At 36.0% G+C, this 23,237-nt stretch overlaps 2 protein-coding genes across 4 annotated transcripts in view; one reads left to right on the top strand and one right to left on the bottom strand.

Annotated features, from left to right (window-relative positions):
* The window catches only part of LOC124177824 (tetraspanin-5), an 88,422-nt gene that overhangs the window by 4,042 nt on the left and 61,143 nt on the right, over window positions 1-23,237 (top strand). The gene's annotated exons all lie outside the window — the stretch shown is intronic.
* On the bottom strand, window positions 19,177-21,756 carry LOC124177816 (SET and MYND domain-containing protein 4-like). The gene is made up of 6 exons (XM_046560654.1): window positions 21,245-21,756; window positions 20,346-21,080; window positions 20,027-20,268; window positions 19,741-19,896; window positions 19,332-19,637; window positions 19,177-19,239 (listed from the first exon to the last, which is right to left on the bottom strand). The coding sequence occupies exons 1-6, from the start codon at window positions 21,516-21,518 to the stop codon at window positions 19,189-19,191; spliced, it is 1,764 nt and encodes a 587-aa protein (XP_046416610.1). The 5' UTR covers window positions 21,519-21,756; the 3' UTR covers window positions 19,177-19,188.

Here is a 23,237-nt window from a genome sequence, read left to right on the forward strand (position 1 = left end):
TTTCTCTGTTTTCTATTCCGCTCTAAGGTATTTGTGTATGCATGTATGTATGTGCATACCTACCTACACATTGTACGTAATAAGGCACTCTATGTTGTGAGTGAGTTTATTAAAACATCAATGACGAACGGCCTCCTACGTGTATTACAACGTCAAAACCAAGAAGGTGGAAACGCACGCTTCTTGTTCTTCTTCGTCTTCGCGTCATGCCGGGTGCTGAAGACGGTCTTAAAAGGAGTAAATAACGAGGGTGGTGGAGGTGGAGCAGAGAAGAGAAGAGAAGAGACTCGTCCGTCCGTCGCTCTTTGTCTTGAAAATTTCTGCGCGCCATTCGTTATCACCTACCCTACGTCTCTTCATTGTTTAACACCTCGCGCCCTCTGCATCGATACATGAATACATAAATACATAAATACATGCATACATATGTATAAGGCATTCCACACCAAACCGACATAAGTATGATCTTTGCTATCGGCAATGTTTTTCATTTTTAAGTACGGTGTACAGTGTACGAAAAAAGAAATCGTCTTTCATTGGGACTTGGATTATTTTGAACCAAGGGTTGGATTTTTAACACTTTCAAAAACGCGAAAAATCAATTTTCGAACGAACAGCCCCAATCTATTGGCTTCAAATTTTTTTCATCAATTCTTTGTCAGAAAACGAATATTTTGAGACCAAGATGGAAGTTGGCAAGGTTTTTATTCAGAAGCTACAGGCGAAACAAGTAATTGAAAAGTGTGAAAAAAAGAATAATATATAAATTTGCATTTTTTTAAATTACATTCAATTCCATTTTTCTCACTTTTTAATCACCTGTTTCGCCTTCAGCGTCCAAACCAAAAGCTTTCCCACTTTCATCTCGGTTTCAAAAATTTCATTTTCCAACAAAGGATTCAAGAGAAAAATCTCAAGCATATCGATTTCAGGGTTGTGCGTTCAAAAATCGGGTGTTTGTATTTTTAGGAACGGGTCATTTTTGGGTGGAATCCCTCATACATACATCGCCGTGTTAAAGTACGACTGTAAACTTGGTGCCGCTTCCTTAACACTCCTGCATACATATTCACTCGCATTGACCGTACGGTTATATATAATAACAGCGAATAGTAAATGCATACGCGTTATGTAATAAACGATTTGAATATTGTAGACGTTGAACGAACAAGTTATAGTTTTTACATTACTGAGAATAAGTAAGTATACGGAAAGAAACGTTGTTCGATCCTTGAGATCGCGTTTATTGTAGCCTTCAAATTTTCAGTGGCAAACTCCTTAACGCGTACTTTCAAAATGCCATTCTATTCCCCTTCTATTGTTATACTGTACATGTATGGAAACATCGGCGTTCATCGTTTCGTCTTGAAAATAAATTACATTATATCGCTGCAGGTAGTTTGATGACGTAACGTATAATTCAGAGGTATAACGTTATCTTTATTTGTTGACGAGGTTAAACGTATGCAAATACAGCCGATGTTCGTATGTGAAAGTATAAAAAATAATAAAAAACATGATATATTATCACGACTAAGGATCGCAGTCAAGGTTGTTGTGCACCTTGAAAATTACATCCAAAGAAGATTGTTCCGCATCATGGATGTAAAAAAGCCTGACGAGTATTCTGCCCTCGTAAAATCAAATGTTCCCAACTTGAGAAATAAAAAAACTCTACGGGAAAAAGGTATTGGAAAGGGTGTGTATTTTTTAAAGATAAATCGGGTAAACTACAAGTTATTAATTTTCTGTTTTGTTTTTTTAATTTCACGAGCATTTTGAATCAGTATGACCGGCAGTGTGAACTGTCAAAGTGAAACACTGCATCATTGAAAACGAGGTTTGGAATATTATTATTGTTGTTGTTGTTATTATTTAACTAATACCGATGATTGATCAAAACGCAGGGATTCATTCGAAAAGTAAAATAAAATCGTTATTTGAGTTGAATAAATACCGATATCGATATTGGAGATTTGTTTCACCGTTTTGTATCCGCCATTTTGAATTTTCAAATTTTTAGCAATACCCTCCCTACACCAAACTTCATCTAAATCCGTTCGGTAGATTTGATGTGCCCCTGAAAGGGTTGAAAGGAATCCAGTATCATTGGGGCACGGTTTAGAGTTGAGATAAAAATCGGAAAAAATCAAGGCATCGTTTTTGAATTATCCGGAGCTAGCTGAAATTCAGGAAATTAAAAGATGGAAAAAATGCGTTTAATAGCGATACGCGTTGTCATTTTGAAGCCCGAAACAGGACCGGTTTTACAACGATGTTCGTTGAAGCAGCAACCTCATTAATTTCTGTATGATTCTATATGACTGTACTACATAATTAGATTGGGGGCAAAACGGGTGATTTCTACGTACAGTGCAACAATCGAACGAACGAACGATGGATTCGGTTTAGTACATCGGGCAGGTAGGAGTAGGTAATGCTTTAATACGTGTATAAGCTACTCACCTCCTCATCGCTTCTCTGATACCGGTAGGTGGTGGTTAGTTATCTGCAGCCATAGTACTTACACTCGAAACCTGCACGTGAAACCGCTCGCGTTATATCACTTATATCATATCCACCCTATAGGGGTTTAACACACGCACACACACACACAACACTACACGTGCGCGCGTGTAGGTTTGCTAATGTAAATTGAAATAATTGAACCGCTTGAATTAAGTACGAAACTCGTGTTCAATTACACCGCACAGATTATTATCGTGGAGAATATTCGATGTAGCATTGAAACACGTATACCTACTATTATTCATTGTGGGAAACTTACACCGAAACCAGATGCGGCTGGAGACTGAGGCAAAAAAAAAAATAAACATCTCCCTCAAAAACCATTAGAAACACAACAACAGTTTTGAAACTTGCAATCATCTTATAATATATACGAAAAATTACGATTAATTATACAATAGGCATCTTATTTAACGATCCCGATTATCGTTAAAGTCGTTAAAAGATTTATAAAATTCGTCTAATATATGTATAACGAATCGGTCGGAAAATTTGTACGGATTTTTTTTTTTTCTTTATTTTCGATCCGGAATATCGACGAGTAAGGACCCCCCCCCCCCCCAAGTTCGAAAGCACAAGTTTTAAATGAAGTCTTTTCAGATGCAGGGAAACGGCTGGGGGGGAGGGGGGTGGGTGGTAATTAACTCGTGATTTATGACGCTTGAAAAACATTTCTACGTGTTTCATTTCTTCCTTTTCTTATTTCTTTCTTCATTACTTATCGTACATTTTCTCTCTTTCCATCTCTAATCTTGTTATATTTTATCTTTCTTGTTTTCTTTTTTTTTTCTACTTTTCGATCTTTCTTTCTTCAATTTTAATCTCTTTAACCGTACTTTCATGCAGCGTGATAAAACAATTCATTCTACTGCCAATTAACGGATTAAACGTACCTTAATGTATAAAAAGTGCGAAAAATTTTAATATCCAACACATACGTTATTACCGCTATGCATATACGAACATGTAGCTAATTTTGCGCTGTGTAATAATAGATGAAAACATCGATAAAGAAATTTTTTTTTTTTTTTTTTAATTTCAAAAGCGCTAAAATGGAATTAAAAATTAACGAATGTCACGTGTTATATAATTATTTCAAGCAGTTATACGTTGTACAATTTTAATAAAAATTTGATTCGTTTTTATTCGCCCCCTTACTTGATTATTTATATACCTAAGTATAACCTGCAAGCTGTTTTATAATTACTTGAGCCTAATAATACATGCATGAGGTATTTAACACGTGGCTAGTTCCGGTATTGTTATTTATTTTTTTCACTCTCCTTTTTTCCGGCACGGAGGGTCAACGAACCGACACAGCGAGTCGTGAAAATCGTGACTCACAATCAGAATGTCGCGTGTGTCGTGTGTGCAAACGCCAAAGTCGCACTCCTGCAGCTGCTTCTCTGTTCTTTTCTCCTCGCGTGTACGTCAGGTATTTCCTGCCTGCCTGCACCCCCATAACTTACACGCACACATATGTCCGTACCTGAATCTACGCCAAATACAACCCTTGCAGTCTGCAGGGGTTCTTTTTCTCCCCTTTTCCATACATGCCTATTTTTACACGATTAATCGAGTATAATCGATCATTTTTCCTTGAAATCGGTTTTTGTTTTTTACTCCCATTAACGACGCGATACGATATCAATTTATGTGATCAAAGTATCGATTGTTATATCATAGTCTTACTTACCGAGTAACTGTTTGATACGAGAAGTGAATGATGAATGAATATTTTCACACGAAATTGAAAAATATTTTGAACGAAACTATAAATTATCAAATAAACTTTTCTCGCTGTTAAGACCATATATTGAAATTTAGGAAATTTTCGCCAAAAATGCACCGTTTCGAAGAAATACGAAATAATCGATTAATCGACTAATTTCTACCGATTTCATCGAGTCATGTTCGATAACTCGTAGCTTAGGGGTCATCGCTACTATTACCCTACGTCTTTTAACTTTATTTACCTATAATTTTTGCCCTTATTTAGTCAAATCAAGTTTACGTATTTATCCGATATCATGTTACACGTTTTATCGTTGTGATTTCATTCGTTTTCGTTCATTTTTTTTATCTCTTTGCAATCTCTACGCCTTCCATTCGTTACGCCGATATTATTACGTTTAGATATTTGAATAAGGCTTGTTATCTTTTCTCTCCTTCTTTGTTTCTTTTTACTCGCCAATTACCGTTTCAACTCCAAAACTGAACGTAATACAATTTTTTCCCGACACCTTTCGTTTCCTGTTGTACGTATAATTTGCTTTGGAAAATGTTTCCTCTTTTATCTTGTTTCGGTTTTTCACTTATCGTTGAAATACATTTTCTCGCGAAATTGATCAAGTTCCATTTATCACCCACCGATCTAACATCCTGCATATATATCGTGTTATATAGCAGACTGACCAATTTTGATTAGTCGAACCCTGCGGCTACTGGCGCAAAGTGTCAAAACTCCCAAGTATATGTACCCAAAGCTGGTTCGTAACATAGGTGCGTGTATGAATGTGTGTATGTATGCTCAGTTGAGAGGAGTTCAAAGTTGACACGGGTTGATGACGGTTACGTCGTATTTCACGAGGTGATTCAATTTTGGAATTTCGGGTTATTGGTACCTACACGATGTCGGTACTGAACAAACAAAACAAAAGTCGCGAAAAACGAAAGAAAGAAAAAACAAAAAAAAAAAAACATACGCGTTTAATCACGATAAAATTATATTACCTTCGATAAAAAATACAAAACAAAAAACTTTGCACCGATGGTTGTTCAAAAATTTGATTTCACCCTGCAATGACATTTCTCCCGATCAAAATTGTTCGGGAACCGGTATCTGGATTGTGCAATCATCGGTTATTAAATTTTCTCACGTTAATTGGCTGTGTGAATAATTAATGAAAATTAGTGCAAAGAATTTTTATTTTCGACATTTTCCACCACGCTTATCTCACATGTTTTTACTATTTATGAGTTGTGTGGATTGCGTGGAGTTGTGTATATATATATATTGAATCCTACAATATATCGAATCGTTATAATTATGTATTACTTTTTACCTTATTATACCCTCCCGCATATGACACAGCTTGTGTAACGCGGAGTTGAATAATTCAGATTTTGGGATAAGTGGAACCTCCGGTGGTCCTGGAAACCCTTGGGGATAGCCTCGGGACTCTTGGTGGTCTCGTGACTATTCCTCATTATGCATACATGCATGCATACATGCATACATACATACATGACACACACACACGAAACCCTTCCCCATTTTCATTTCTGTCAGCCACGCGTCTGCAGCCAGTCAGCTTTTGCCTACTCCGCACACACGTTCGTATTCATATTCATAACAAGTTCGAGCCGCCGTTCCTCCCTTCATTTTCATCCTCGAGTTATTTATCCGGAAGTCCATCTTACTCCACTCCCAAATATCCCTGCGTATTTCACTCTCATCCTTAACATTCCTCGCATTGTTTTTTCGCCACCGTCTTCCGTACTTGCGTTGGAATGCAGCGATGAATCTTTCCCGCATCGTATTGTTTAAATGTTATTCAGGGTTGCCACGTTATTTAATTTACGTTACAAAGGCGATTACTTCTTTTTTTTTCTTTCTGTTAGATTACAAACACGGGTCTGCAATGAAATCCTCCTTTTTCGATAATAGTTATAATAACAACAATATTGACTGGATATTGGTAAGGGTGGTAGACGGAATTCGGCGGAGTGAGTGACAGAAAAGCAAACAAGTATAACGGCGATGGTTCTTCGATTGTCAGAATGTTGTAGGCGTGGAATTTGACACGTTGATATACAATATCCATCGATATAAGGTTATAATAATGGTCGGACATTGTAAATGGAATGTCGGTATAAGTTTCACGACTTTCGTTGGTGAGTTTCTTTGTTTTTTTCTTTTCTGCTTCTTTTCATTCTTTGATTTTCTTTTACGTGATATTACTCGTACTCTTTATACTATACTTACATTTTTCGCGGCGAACGACCTTTGGCAAAATTGCTGCCGTTATCGACGCGAGAGTATAAAATAATATGTGTATATTTATTGTTTATTTTATTATATTGTATATTTATATTTATTGTTATCGTCTATCGTACTTTATATACAAGGTTTATAAGGCATAAATATATACACGGATATCTGTATGTACGTGTACATACACTTGAATTTTCGAAACTACCTTACTTCAATTTGCATCGTTATTTTCATACCTGCAGACGAAGATGTTCTGCACCGTTTTTCTTACCTCTACGTATAAATTTTTGTCTGCGAATACGAAGGAATAATTAATTGAAAATATTTATTTTGTCACATAAAATCGGATTTTTAGATTTTTTAACGTGTAAATATTTATACTGCCTATAACTTGTAAAAATCATATCTCCAATGGAAAGAAAATTTGTTGTTTTTCTTTTAAATTTTGAACATCGCTCAACAGTGTGCGGATAATTCATCACATTCTATTCGCGTAATCTTTGGAATGTTTTTTTAGATATTTGCGCCTGAAAATAATATTTAATAAAAGAAGATCGCGCGAAAACGATATTTGAAATGAAAATTGTTATAAAAAAATGGTTTGATCCTGCCAAATATTTCCGATCTTTGCCTTTCTCTCCCAACGAATCTGCCTACGTTTCAGATCTACGTGCACCATACATGTACACATATATGTATGTATGTATTACTCGACGGAGTAAAGCTGGTCAATAAAGGGAGACCCGTGGGTGGGAAAACAGCGAAGTTGTCTCGACGTGACGTGAGACGTTTGCTTTTCACTATCCGAGGCGTCTGGAAGAAAAAAAAAAAAAAAAAAAATAGCAAACTGGCAGAAAAGAAAGTCTACTTAATATTTTTCGCGACATTCCGACTTACTTCATCCTCACGCAAAGGAGAATTAAAAAAAAATTCATTGAAAATAAAGACGAACATTGATGACGTTCATCATTCGTGAAATATTTATAAGCTTGTCGTTTTATATGGATATTATTAAAGAAAAAGTAACATCACAGGTTATACAGGCTTTTAATATTGCAATGAGTTTACTTGTAAAATCACTGCGAGGAAATTTTCAAACAGTTTTTTTAATTGGATTTATTCGTAGAGGCAAAAAATTTTTGTTTTCATTGATAATAGGTAACGAGTTTTTTTTTTTTTCTCTCGTCTTCGCTTTTGTTTGTAAAAGAGAGAATTTCGACATCGTTTTACTTCTTAAACGTGCAATGCGCTGATAACTATACCATCTTCCAAATTTCATACGACGTCAACTTTTTTTCACCTACATATACGTCTCTAATTCTTCCGTCGTGAATAATTTTTTTCTCCTCTTTCTCTCTTCTTTGTGGAATATCGGTAAATAATCCTATATATTCAGAGGAGACCTGAAGCAGGCTGAACAACGGTTGTCTCTCCTCTCTCTCTCTCTCCGATTTGGTAGTCAAGTCACGCGGTCGAGTCGCCGGCGCGTCGACGGAATGAAAACCATTCGCGGGTGTAACGATGATAGAAAAAAAAAAAATGTTTCCCCGCACCAACGTCTTTGTCGTTTTTATTCCCACTCCTCGACGATTTCCAGCGCCCACGTGTGAAGAAGAAGAGAAAAATGTTTCACACTCTTGTTATTTTCATTCTTTTCTCATTTTCATTCTCTCTTCACAAATTTGGAATCCACATGATTTGATACGACGCGATTACGATGGAATAAAAAACAAAAATTAAAAATAAAAACAAACAGATATGCCTGAATTTTTTTCATTTTAGGTATATTATAAATTTTGCTTAACAGTATATATATATATATACACATTCATACACACACACACACCTACGTATATATGATATGTATTACAAAATGTAAAAGTTGTGTGCAGATTTATTCTCTCATTCTTAGCAGGAATGTTTAACGCGTTATTTTTCTTTTTTTTGAGGAGGGCATGGTTTTGATGTCGTATACTTACGACGTAAGGTGTATTACTACACGCCCCTTCAGCAGGGTCAAATTTTCTCGAGGCTTTGAAGAACGGGGTCTCCGGAAATAAACGGTATCCGGGGAACGAGGGAGGGAGGGAGGGAAGAAAAGGGGAAACAAAGTGACGCGGAAAAAGGCTGCTGTGCACAAGAGGGAAATATATTACACCTACACCCTGCGTAAGGTGTTGCTCCTCTTTACGAGATCCCTCGAGGCCAACCATTGCGGACTCTGACGCGAGATCGCCGTTTCGTTCGCTGAGAAAAATTTCATTTTTCATAGTAACTAGAAAAATTGAGTAAAACAGGTATCGTTCAAAAAAACAAAAAATGTTTGAGTGTTGTTTGAACTGCGAAAAGCGAGGTGCGCGTAACCATTTTGCGCTATCGTCGATCCTTTTTTGGGTAATTGCAACGCAAAATCAGTTTGTGAGGTTTACTCGACTTGTTTAGTTAAACAAGGCTTTAACGTCAATTTATCGATTGTGGTAAAAAAATGAAAATAGTTAAAGACTGAGCGGTAACCGGAACTGAAAATGTCTCGCAGTGCTCCGTCGTGTATGTTTTCTTACCGCCAGTTGATACTACGATATATTCAGACTGCATAATACAATTAATACATCGCTTCGGTTATTTGCGAGTTTAATTATTTCTTTTTTATTTATTTTCTTTTGTCAGAACTATACGTTCCTAAAGTTCTTTGAGTTTTCGGTTATTATATCGTAGGTGCTTAGAAAACGGGAATACCGCTCCCAATATATAATAATTATTGTTTATATGCATGGCGTGCATATTTATAATAACTGTACGTACACTACCGTCTGGGATAAGAAAAAAAATACTCATTTTATTTTTAGATCCGGTAAAAGTATCTATTCAAATTTTTATAACAAATAATCAAATCTAAACTGAAACTATTATTAATCCGCAGTTGTCGGTGACAAAAAAAAAAAAATTAAGAAAACAGATTATAACGAGAAGTTTAACTTTAAAAATGTAGAAAATACTCTGTAATACGAAAATGATTTTCATCTACGCGTCTGCGACAATTTAAGAAAAAAAAAAGAAAGATGATTTTCCACACTTTGTTTTTCTCCAATTCGTCATCCTCGTTGTACATAATTACTATTATCATTTGTATAAATAACCAAATTCGGCAACTCGTTTAATCCCAAACATCATCGGCAACACTTACAATTAGATCGAATCACATTTTGAAAATTGTGCTACCGAGTTTTGAAATTGCGAAATAAGATCCAGTCTCTGTGATCGAGGGACGTTCGCCTCAATTTTATACAAAGGCGAACAAACACAATCGTTATTATTAACTATCGCCGGTGCAGTATAATAATAATAATAACAATAATAACAAACTTGCAGGGTGATTTATTGGACATAACTAAGTTCGAGTTACTCATATATATATATATATATATATATAGAGTTTTAATCAGTATACCTTATTACATCCAGCAGCCCCTGCAGCTATATATGCACGTGCTACAAATGACCCGAACCCCCCCTCCTCCCCCCATCTCCAAAAAGTTTGCCCAAAGGTCGGCGGCGACAACTGTTGCCAATTCCCCCCGAAACTCTGCATGTTACACTGTATAATATTACAGACATTATTCAATTGTAATTGTCGTGAAAAGATTGAAACGAAATTAAAGAAAAATCGAAAGAAAAGAAGAAGAAAAATCATCCCTCAAAATCTCGTTAGTTCAGAAAATTGTGTCAAGTTTTTTAAAGCAGCACGGTGATAGTTTCTTGTTTGTTTTGGTTTCTTTTTTTTTTTTTTTTTTTAGATTTTTTTTATTTTTGACAGGTGTTTATACCATAATAATGTTCATTCGCTGCATTTCCTACGAAAGGTTCACGGTTAGAGTAATAACGAAGGAAAGGTGGAGGTTAAAGGGGGAGTTTATATTATTTGACAGTTTCAAGGCGTCTGTAAATTAAAGAAGAATTTACGCGTTTTACGGCTTGACTATTATATAACACGATATTAGAAGAGTCTTGTTATATATATATATAAACGCTGCAAGTGCCTTAAATAGGGTCAAAAAGGGTCAAACGAACGATTCGAAGAGACGTTGCATCCGCGTTGGAAGAAAATTAAATAGTATAATGAATCTAACACCGTAAAAATTGCGTTGCTCTTTCATATTGTCGTTGGTATGAAGGGGTTATACACATATACGAAAGTTCGTAAGAGGGGGGGAAAAAAAAGGAAAGAAAAAAGAAGTTATATATAATGCAAGATGTCGACGAAAATGAACGCGAGGGAAGAAATTTATATTTAACCGAATAAATGCAGGTTATAACGCGAGAGGTCCTTTTTACGAGAAGTAAGGAAGGCGGAAAAAAGCGTGAAAAAGAAATTTATAACAAGCTTCTGAAAATTAATAAATTCAATTATTAAACGGTAGGGGAGAAAAATTCTCTACTTTTTTTTTTTACGTTGCATCTGCAGTTACAAGGGTAAACTTTTTATATTTTACATACGACATAAAATCGTATACGTTTTTCCTTGTTATTTCCGATTTTATAACAATTCGTTGCAAAATTGCAGATGCAGTTTTGAAATATTGTACAAATATTGGTTTAAAAAAATTTGAATACTAATTTCGACCATTTGTATTCAATCGAGAATGTATTCGATCATTATTATTCGTCAGAATTATCAGTCGAAAATCTATGTAACGACAATTCGTAATCGTATAAATTTGAAACCAGAATTGTAAGGTAGTTGCAGGATAAGCTTACAGCTTTCGCATCATCGTGTTGCAATACGACAATAATTCCTAATGGTCGAGAACTCTGTAAAAATCTAGCGAAAAGAGGAAACTGGGCAGGAAAAGTAGGACTGGATTGTACCGACGGGACGACGTAGCAAAGATCGCAAAGTCACGGGTCAGTGTCTTTAGCCAAGGCCTCCATGCTTCGTTTGGTTTCTGCGTGGATATAGCTCGTATATATGTGTGTATGTACGTATACAGAGTGAATTGCTAACGACCGAACGGTTCAAGGCGCATGCGTTAAAATTCGACAGCAAGAGCAGTTGTTTTGTCAGGGTGACCAACATTTTTCAGGGTATTTACATCGCGGCGACCTGTCGTCTGAATTTATGAATGTTGGCCGACCTGACTAAACGCAAAACTGCTCTCGCTATCGAATTTTAGCGCATGCGCATTGACTCTTTTCGACTCGATACTCGACGATTTCTAAAGTCAAATCAAAAACTAACAAAACCCGACGATTCTGGACGAAACTTTTTACTAGGGGATTTTTTCGGTTATACGAAGTAACAAAGATTATTTGAAGCTGCAATCAAACCGCGATAATTTTTTAAACGGATCGCCGAGCCATCTTGCTGTGACTCAAAATGTTAAACCGTTCAATCGTCGGCAATTAACTCTGTATATGTATACCTATATACATAAGCATGCATATCGCACGGATATGTAAATATGGAAACGAACGGTAGCGTTTAAATCTTCCAAGGATCGTGGGCGAGTCCTGTTATAATACGTGTACGCATGGATGTATATGTCGCGTTTTATACGCGCCTTGACACATCTTTTTGCCTCTGGGCAAAATTCTCTGAGGCTTGGAACAGCGTGCGGATGGATCCGTACGGCTTATGCATGTGTGTTGTTTCCTACACGTCGGTGAATAAAATTTGTCGGAAGAGCCGGCGCGGCGTGTGTTTTTTTAAAACAGTTACTTTCTAAAATTAGCTGCACCGTGAAATTTCTTACATACGCGTCTGCGTGTATCAGAATTTCAAAATACATGTACTCGCTGTAGAATCATTTACTGCAATACGTGCGCATGTAACTAAGCACGATGCGAAATATTCTGAAATATCACGTGATGAATGAACAATTTATAATTTTATTACACGCGAATTGCAAATATTTTTTATATTTCTTATCTTTTCTTTTCTTTTTTGCGTTAACGGTTTTGCGAAGTTGGAATGAATTTCGCGCAGCCACAGCGACAAGTATAGTTTTTATATATTTACTTATTTATTTTCCAGCATCTCAAAGATACGAGTATATTATTGTTGTACATGCTTCGATTGATATATCAATATTTATGTATTTTATCTTTTGCTGAGTATAAGAAGCTGCGAATATATTCGTAAGGTATTAAAAATATAATCATGCACATGAGTGCGCAATATAATAACGATTTGAAAGGATATCTCGGCGTTTAAGAATTTCAATTTCATCTTTCCTCGCACAACTTTTCGATTACTCGACATTATTTGTTTTTTTTTTTTTCTCTTCTCAATATTTCTCGCCATCCTTACCGATGTTTAACATATTTGTCTAACCACCCCCGTTATTAACAAAGTTAATTACAATTTTTTCATCGCTCTACTGCCTTTTCATCATCTCGATTTGTTTGTCCGTTTTTAAAATTTTTTTTTATTCCGTTTAGTTTTTATTCATCGTTAACTGCACAATTTACGCTAAAGAAGCATGCGAAAGATTGCGAACGGTATGCGGATGTGGAAGACAGAGAGAGAGAGAGGGGGAGAAAAAAAATTCGTCCTCCACGCTCCACTTTTTCTTTCTCTGCCATCGACACCTACTTGTTTTATAATACACTATTATTGATATAATGTTATAAGAACGCGGTGGGTGCGATTAGCGACCTTGATGAATGAAACTGCAAGTCGAATGAATACGTAATTAGAGAATTGACATAGCGGATTTTCGCCCGCTCGATATTTATTATTATACACCCATATGTGACATACGATTTACGTAATACACTGTGCAGTATCAAATCAGCACTCACACGTTCGCGTAATATTGAAAAAAGAACGATTTTCCCACAAGCAGATGAAAAAATTTCCTGCTCTTAGTCTGAGAAAAAGCCTCGAAATGACTGAACGCTGTAGCTGAAATGTAACGCCGAGCCGTTGTAAATAAATGTAGAAGTCGATTTTAGTACACGTTTAGAATGAATTTTTTTTTGTTTTTTTTTTTTTTCATTCCCTTGGCCATAAACTATCTTTTTGACATCCACTACGAGAAAATACTCGTGTAGTATGGTCGTGGTAAAATCAATTTGCATTTTTTCCCCAATATTTATTGAAAATAATGATGCAAGATTTTCGAAAATTATCGTTTATTTCCGGCTCAATCGTAATGTTAACTATTTTAACAAACCTAACAAACGGGACGAAATATGGCATATTTTTGCCCTCATTTGCGGGGAAAATGAGATTTGATGAAAGAATCTTTTTGTTTTTTGTTGCGGGAACGGCGCGAAATAAAAACATAAATTTATTATTATTATTATCAAGTATATCTAACGGTACACAAATCTTCGTACAAAGGTCCGAATATCAATCTTGCAGCAGCTTTCTTTGGCTCGGCGGCGTCTTTCACTTCCTTCTATCATCTTCCAGTGTAGATAACGTGCGTGTGCGCGTGTGTATCTAGGTACATATATTATTGGTATTATTTATCATTCAAACTTTCTAAACCCGTTTTCAATTCGCGGCTGATACTAAGGATGGAAAAATTTTTTAACACCTGCAGTGATTGAATTTAATTGATTAGCTCAGAAATTCTTTTTCCTCGCGATACAGCGAATATGAGCTTATATTATCCCTTATATTATACTTGTCGCTTATGATTGTCGTCGTAAAATCGTATCTTATGTCAAAGAATTGTGCAAATAAACAGCGGCTACAGGCGACAGGTGCTGTATGTTTGATATTATTAAACATGTCATTTAGTGGGGAGAGAAACAGCTGAATAAACGCTTGACCGAATATTATACAATTACAAAGATTAGTTTTTGAAAATCGGATTGGACCTGTCTTCGGAAGCTTTGATTTTTTTGTTTTTTGTTATCACAGTGTATTATATATTCATATTTATATATATACAGTCCTGGAATACAAAAATTTATTAAGTAATAAAAAGATTGAATGTCTTTTAAAATTTTTAATAAATATTAATTAGCCTTTGAGTTTTTACACCTAAAGTTGGTTAATTTACTCTGAAAGACGACTCGCTTTGAATCCTGTGACAAGTTGTGTATAAATATTGAATAAATATTAATTGTTCTGCAGATATTTAGTCAGCTCTTTGCGTCCGCGACGGTTTACCTGCAAGTTTTTTGTTTGTTTGTTTGTTTGTTTGCTTGTTGATTTTTGCTCGTAATTATCATTGTGGAAATATTATGTAGACTGCAGACAACTTCTTCACTTTCAAATATACGATTCGTCGTTGTTACGATAGTTGATTTTTACTGTTTCTCTTCTTTTTCTTTTTACCGTAAAAGTTGATCAAATTATTTCGTAATCAGGATTAGTAAACAGATTGTGTACGTGCAGATTGTAATAATAATAATGTATAAACCAGATGCATACAGTCTTTTATACGTTATATATCTATGTATATGTAATAAATGTACCTTGTACACAATTCCCACCTTTACGTAACACTTGAAATTGATCTGGAACACTCGACGCTCTCTATCGAATGAATTGACCAAAGGGCTAATTTTTCTCCTCTTATTTGCCATAAAATTAATTCATCTACAAGAAATTGCACCGTGTAAGGAATTGTTATATTTATATATATATTTTTTTCTCATAACTCTCTCGTCTGATTGTAATTTGGAAGGTTGGTGTTTTTTCTTTCGCGCAGTATTTTTTTTTTTTTTTTTTCTGCCTTCGTTTGGTTTTAAGGAAAAAGTACATTTTTTATATTTATACGGCCAATTTCGAGTCTCGGTACCTATACCTGACCGCGTTTTAATTAAGACTATATCCTTTTACACCACACCCTTATCACCTTTCTACCTGTTTTATTTTTACATAACTGCACCCCCTCGTGTATTTCTTTTTCTTTTTCTTTTTTTTTCTCTCTCTCTCTCTTTTTAACCCCACCGAGATGGGAACGAGTCGATACGAGTGAACTTTATTGCAGACCTTGCGATACCGTTTTTCCTCCCCTCCCTTTTTGTACACAATATAGTACAAAAGTTCTTTTTATTCTCGGAATCCTTGTTCCTAACGTGTTTTAAGGGAAAAACAAAATAAATAAATAAATAAATAAATATACCGATTCTCAAACCGGGAAAAAATGTTGAACGTCACGTTCTTGGTATAATAATATCCTTATTTGCGATTTAGATGGAACAATGAATAAATGTATTATTATACCGAGTAAATATACATATACATATAGACAGAGTCGCTTTTATCGTGCGGTGATAAATTCCAATTTGCTTCTCGTTTCGAGTTCTATTCGAGTTCGACGAAGAAGAAACAGCACAACAATAATGATACATATTTTGTACGTCTTATTTCCGTGCAGGAACAGGAAATCATTTGATACATCTATCAATGATTGAACGCTACCTTGCGGTATTAGGTATTAGGTATATGTATACCTATATTCGAGGTGTTGGGTATGACCTAGACTTTTTCGAGACTATTCGAACATTCGAACATTCTAGGTATATATATATATATATATATACCTATCATGTGCGGTGAAAATTCTCATTTCTATACACATCAGGTATATTCTGATGCTTATAGATTATAGGTATATATATGATATCATCATATTATTACATATTTATCAGACGATCCGAAAAATTAGAATCGATTATGATATGTTGCGTTTTTTTTTTTTAAGGTTGAAGTTGGTAACGTTACTGCAACGATGCACGTTCAAGAAATAATTAGAGAAAGATAAAATGCACATAAAAAACCAAACCTATAATTAACGTTTTTTTTTTCTTCTCGCTAAAACGATTTTCACGATGTTTAGCATGTTGGGAAAGAACGTCGGGTGTTAAAAATTTTAACAAAGCACCTAATCGGTGACCAAACGACACCCGATTCCTGTGTTTTTTTTTTTTTTTCTTTCTTTTCGAAATGATTGTTCATAATTCGTTACTTTTTTCTATTTATTTCATACCGCGACGTAACAATCGTAGAAAATAAATGTAAAGAGGAGCATTTTTTGGCGAACAATCGAGTGTCTAAATGTTGATCGGAGCACCCAATTAGCACCTAATTATGCCACACCTCGTGGATTTTCTCCGACGTGGCTTTGCCAACATTCTCACATGTACAGGTAGATAATTCTGCGTAGGATGTTCGTCGAGCGTGGGTTCCGGATAACGTTGCTCCCACTGAGGTCGGGGTCGAACGGGTTCGTTCTTTGTCTTTTGGTAGGTAGGTACCGAGGATGAGTCTGCAGGATTCCCAGTCTGAGTTCAATCGAAGCGCTGCGTGGATGAAAATTTGTCAATCGATTGCAAGTTGCGTCGATTCGACGTCTACGAGTCCTCGAATTTATGGTCGAGAAGTGAAACAATACGTGTAACATTAATTTCGTAGATGAACGAAAGGAAAAGAAATTTGTTTACATTCAAATAAATTAACTTTGATTCTATACATACTTATAACGGTTGATTTTGTCTTTTTTACGTCAATAAATAAGTATTGAAGTTTTTGCTTGATAGCTGATATGGGTGCCTATTATTCAGATAAAGAATGAAAATTTTTTCAAAAAAATGTGATGTACTTTATCGTTATTAACGTTATCAGGAGCAGTATAATGAGAGCGTGATGGGAGATTAAGTTTGGGGTTTGATACGAGAAAGTTTATACGAAAAATATTCGTTTTCAAACTCTTTTTTTTATCATTTCTTTTACATTTGCAGTTTATTATTAATTATTATTTTTTAATAAAAGTGATTTTGATGCGAAACTAAAGTTTGTTTAATTGTTATTTACAATAAATGTTTGAGAAAATGAGCAATTTTTCTTAAAATCCGACATTTCATTCTGGTTTTTACAACAACAAACTTTATCGATTAAAACTATTTTTTTTTATATTAATTACGTGGAAGAAATCAAAATTTGACATCTATAATCCAGACTGAAAATTCGCGTTGACCGGTGTCACTCAATACATACGCATATCGACATTTGAATCTTGACCGAACATATGAATCAATCTTCCGTATCGAAAGTAAGGAGATGAGAAAACTTTTTTCAATCATTGAAATTAACTGAAATATTTTACCTCGAGATTTATCAACGTGTTTGCCTGTGAATTGTGGAAAAATTGAACCGTCGAATTTCTCGTCTCGACCTTTGCGTAAACCGGAGATGGATTTTCAATCTGATCTAGATTTGAATAAATCCTTTTTTCTCTTCGACTTTTATACTCGACGATTCTATATTAGGTACGCATTATGTATTCAGCTGTATATAACATAGGTACCTATGGGTATGTACATACCATGTATAATTTAGGCTGGAATCACTGATTCTCCGCTTTCGCGATGTGGAACGAATTCGAAAAAATTCAATTTTTACAGAGGTTTTCTGCCGGTGAAAAAAGCTTTCCATTAACCCTCCTTGTCATGTCGGCTCGAGTGAAAATTCTCAAGAGAAATATGCATATTCGGTTCAGCGAGCGAGTTTCGCCGGCAGATATCGTCGCCGAAAAAATTTGAACAAAGGTCGATTTTACTCGTATTTATTGGTAGGTGTAATAATAAAGAAGGGATCATTTTCATATTCCGGAAGGTGAGATGCTTTGTCAATTTCCGATTTATCGGTGTACGATATAATTACGCATTTGTTGCATTCTTCGATTACACGCGTTTATGTTTCGTCGTGAAATTTGAAACAAAAGGGTCGCCCGTATACTACGGATGATAATACGAGCAATTTTCGGAAAATGAGGAAATCACTATGGGTAAAGGGAGAAATTCACTTCCTGGAAGGTTTATCGAGGGTTGTAAAGGTTTTCGGGTATCACCCTCTCTCATTCGGGTCGACGGGGAAAAGATATTGGAGAAATAAAAGTGCGAAAGGATCTAAGTTGGCTTGCTTCCTATAAATACGGTCAGTAAAACGCGCGAAGGGTTTATGGTTGTAGTCTTTATTCTCGATTTGTCACTTATTTCCAAAAAGTAAAATATTACAGAGAATATTTTTGAGTTATCGATTTACGATTTTGTTATTCACTTCCACAAATAAAATGGTAAGAAACATAAACGTTACAAATTCGCGTGTAAACGCTTCTACGTCACTGAATGTAGAGAGGATAAAATTGTGTGAATAAAAAGTTTGCGAATAACTTTGAGAAGGTAATATTCTTTCGGCACAAACTTCGAGCAGTCGTGTGAATATCGCGAGATTCAAGTAAAATCAAGAATCGTAAAGGGAAATCTCTAATCGTAATATGAACAATACGATATGAAAAGTGACAAAGAAAACTGGATTTACATTACGAATTGTTCATACAATTATTCTTATTTCATTTGATCACTCGATTTCACACTTCGTAGCTGATTTGAAGACACAGAGACGGTAAGAAAAAATATTAAAAATGAATTGTTGCATCTTAAAGTTGTGCAAGATTTTCACAATAAATCATAAAACAGAACAATGGTATATTGTAAATAGACAAAATGATGATATATTTATAACAGTTGATTTCCTTTTTAGTTTCTGTCGTGGCCTTACTTTTCAGGCTTTTTTTCTCTTTCGCATAATTACGGCATATTGCAAATTGACAAAATGATGATATATTAACAACAGTTGATTTCCGTTTTAGATTCTGTCATGGCCTGACTTTTCATGCTTTTTTTTGTCTTTCGAAAAATTACGGCATATTTTCAAATACGCCAAGCATGTACAAGTTCATGTGACCAATCTGTAAGAAGGGCACAGATTGAAATTGAAAGATCTATAGAATAATTATAATTTTATTACTCATGCGTGCTTCGATTCATTTGTTAAACTCACCGCAATGTCAAATCGCTGTTCGTATCCCTCAGTCAGGAGGATTTTTACGACCTGTGTTTGTAGAGTGAAAGGTTGCTGGCTCCTCCTGACAATATTTAGCAGTTTCCACAGTGCCTCAATGTTGAAAGGGTTCTTTTCCAAAATTACGAGTAATCTCTTATCTACTTTAATATTTGGCTGTCTTTCGATTGGGTACGAGAATGATTTATCACACTTGCTGCAGTGGCGCCTACACTGCACCAATCGTCCAGATTTGCTTGACATTTCTTGGAACGTGTAGTGCAATTGCTGGTAGTCATGAAGTATCTGAAATTATGGAAAATTTTTAATATCTGTTGGAAATTAGTGAGACGTTGGTGGCGTTGAATTTAACAGTTTTAGGAAAGTCTTGAGGTTACAAAAATTTTACCTCATCTCCAGGTCTTATGAATAGCGACGCACGTATTACAATTCTTCCCTTTTTGTCGAGGTATGTTATAGTATTATTAACACACGCATGTTGGACTAGCCCGAGTATCGGGAATGCAGCACGCGCTTTGATTCTCTTTTCTCCATGGTACATGATCTGTAATTATTGTATTAACAATAAGAATCATTGTGATCCTCATCAGTTGAAATGGTAAAATTAACCGTAGATTTGTGATATTTCTTCCAATAGAATTTCGTATCTCGATTTAGGAACGAAGTATATTCACCCCAAAATGATTCCATGGCCAAATCTTGTTAATTTTGGTCATTATCTCTGCGACAACTGGAAGGTCACTATTTTTCTGAAGAAAGTTGGTATGATTCTTGAGCAATGTTGCGATGTAAGCCGCTTCGAATAATGAAATATAATTGTGTTTTGCTTTAGAATTTTTATTTTTTAGCATGTTCAGAAACGCTTGCCGTGAATTTGGAGCAAACTGTTCGTCGGTAAATTCAAGTTTTTCAGAATCTGAGAAAACGAAACATTTCATTCATGAGTTTAAGGTGTATTATCATGAAGGTCAAGTATCCTCGAAGCTGAATTACCTGAATTATCATCAATTTCTTTAAGATCATCCAGTATGGCTTTCAAGTTAGCGCCTTGTTTGGTAAAAATATTCAAACACCTCAGTTGGTAAAGTAGCGCTCTCAAATCCATCGGAAAAGACGCAGCCAGAGTGGATTGTATTTTACATTCTATGCGATGATACTTCTTGTACGCCCTGATACGGCATTCAGTCGAGCAGTAGACATCCTCGCAGCAATAATCGCAGGGAATGAGGCACAAGGACGGCTTTAAACAATCATGACAATAAGTCGGATCTTGGTCGTATTCCGCCACGGCCAACTGCCTCTTTGCGATAATCAGAACATCGCCTGGATCGAAATCCGTTTTTGCCACAAGCTTCAACCCCTCTTGACAAGTTTGAACAATGTCGATTTCCTTGCTAATTTCTGGCACCTTAGCGTTTGGCCCGTAAGCGAGTTGCAGCTCGTCTTCAATCGCTTCGACTTTGTCTTCCGCACAAGAGTTATTCATATTCTTTTCAGCCTCTTCTTTGCGGGTAATTATTTTCTGTCTCAAATCATCTGGGTAAGGAAGGTCGAGGACTCTTTCTATGTCGGAGATGCATTCCGCGTACGCTTTCAACCGGTACAAGGCTGCTGATCGGTTGGCATACGTCATTGCGATGCACTCTGTGTTTGCCGGTGCCGTCATCAGACTGCGAGTGTACGATACCACGGCGTCTCGATACCTCCCAGACGCGAAGTCGTAGTTCGCTACAGGTTTATAAGATAGAAAAATTCGTTAACTGTGAATAGAATAGAATAGAATAAAATATTTATTTATCCATAGCGATATTGGATAATAATACAAACGTCGTCGATAGAAAAATAAAACAGAAAGATACATGGAGAATGTTAGAAACGAGATGAATAATTACCTTCATCCCGAAATGTGTCGCCGAGAAATTCGCATTTTTTTAATTCGTCGAGCTCGGGGGGAAGAATTTCAAACACCGCGAGGAAGTCCGTGATCGTATAATCCTGGTTTTTGCCCGGTCGAATTTCTTTCAGCGTACTGTAGAAGTCGTACCAGTAATCGAGAAATTGCATGGAGTCATCTATGTGGGACGACTTCGGGAGGAATGGAATGTTGAAAAATTCTTTGAAAATTTTCGCGGATACTTCTTGCCTTGCTCTGGTCGCTTTTTCCATGTTGTGGTGGAATGGGGGATTCCCCGCTTCTTACAATGAATATTTTTATAGCTAGCGCTTCGCTGCCCGATTTCTGGATTACAATGTGGAAGTTTTCAACTGTAAAAACGAATCTCGCCGCCTGATTATACCTTTTCTTTACTTAGCGCACAAGATCACTTCCGAGCATCTCGAATAAACCAAACCGATGATAAATGTCTTGTCAGTCTCAACCGTTGATCCGTCAACACGTAATTACCAATGGGAAACATTCGGATTTCAAATATATCCAAGTGCGTTTCTTATTGGTCATGCAAAATCTTGCCAATCAACGAGCGTTCTGAAACGTGCGCAAGTCGCGTGTAAAGCTTAGACGCTGTCTCTTTCTACTATTTTTCTACGGGCGCGCTAGACAAAGAGAGGAACTAATCTCTAAGCCGTTTTAAACTTACACAAAAGGATATACCAGGCTTCCTTTATGTTTATATGTTCCAAGGTCAAAAGAGGTCTAATCGCAATAGCTATGATAAAAAAAAAAAAAAAAAAGGAAAAATAAGAAGAGGTCTAGTCGAGTTACGTTTTGGAACACGCATCCGATCCCAGTATTGACACACTTCGTGCTCGCAGCTCGATCGGTAACCGTGTTCGCTAATCGCCATTTCTGTTGCTCATATGGTCGGTACGTATCTCGAATATGATATTGCAGTGCCCTGCAATCAATTCTCAAATTACACTTCGAATTCGATAAAGCACAACTGATCACGAGTAGAGAGTAAAATTCTGCTGATAAGCGTTTTTTTTTAACACCATCGTTTGTAACTATTTTTTATCTTTATACACTAAAACTTGACGTAGGTATAATATTTGTTTTTGGTATAAAAAGGGATAAATACAGTACATAGTTGCATTGTAATTTGTAACCAACTACGAAGAAAATTTTAGCCGTTTTGCACAAGACTCTACCAACTTTAATAAACGGGCTTTTAAAGAACTCTGATTTATAAAGCTTGCGGCTCCGTGCCGAGCTTACATTATGTCTTACGTTGTTCGCCTTCCGTGCCCCGCGCGATTTATCTTCCGCGGAGATACGGGCTCGTTTTTTGCTTTCAAGTTTGGCGTGAAATGCGTAATTTTGAATATCCTTATTATGTGTCGGTGTGTATTATCGTATACAGCGCGATGCGACGCTGAGAAAAATACGACGTCTCGCCTGGCTGACGATTTTGATTGCGACAGTTGCGGTGAATATAAGCGAAAAATGGCAAATTGAATTTATGATTTAAAGAAAATAACTAAATACGTAAAAGTCATGTTTTACACATGTATATTCGTATCCGTATCATCCTCGCTGCAGCACGTCTTGAAATTGAATCCTTAGCCTTCTTGCGCGACAGATCCAATTTGAATTCTGAAGTGAACGAATGTTCTACGCTGCTTTTCCCCTTTCGCGAAATTAGAAATTGAATTAAGAAAGGTGAGGGCACGGCTGCTCAGACGATTCGATATATACGTATATATTATAGTAAAATTGAAAATTTCGTTTCTATCTCTTCTATCTCGCTACGCGGCCTTATTCTCAAGGTAACGATTTTTGATTTCACAGCTTCCCTTCCATTATCACGCCTTGCGACCGGATTATTCATATAATACTTTTTAAAAAAACGGAGACAAGCTAGTAAATATTCTTGCGAGTTCTGCTACGCGGCAATATTCCACCTACATTTATTATACGTATTATTT

Source organism: Neodiprion fabricii, chromosome 1, assembly GCF_021155785.1.
Source record: "Neodiprion fabricii isolate iyNeoFabr1 chromosome 1, iyNeoFabr1.1, whole genome shotgun sequence".
Lineage (NCBI taxonomy): Eukaryota > Metazoa > Arthropoda > Insecta > Hymenoptera > Diprionidae > Neodiprion > Neodiprion fabricii.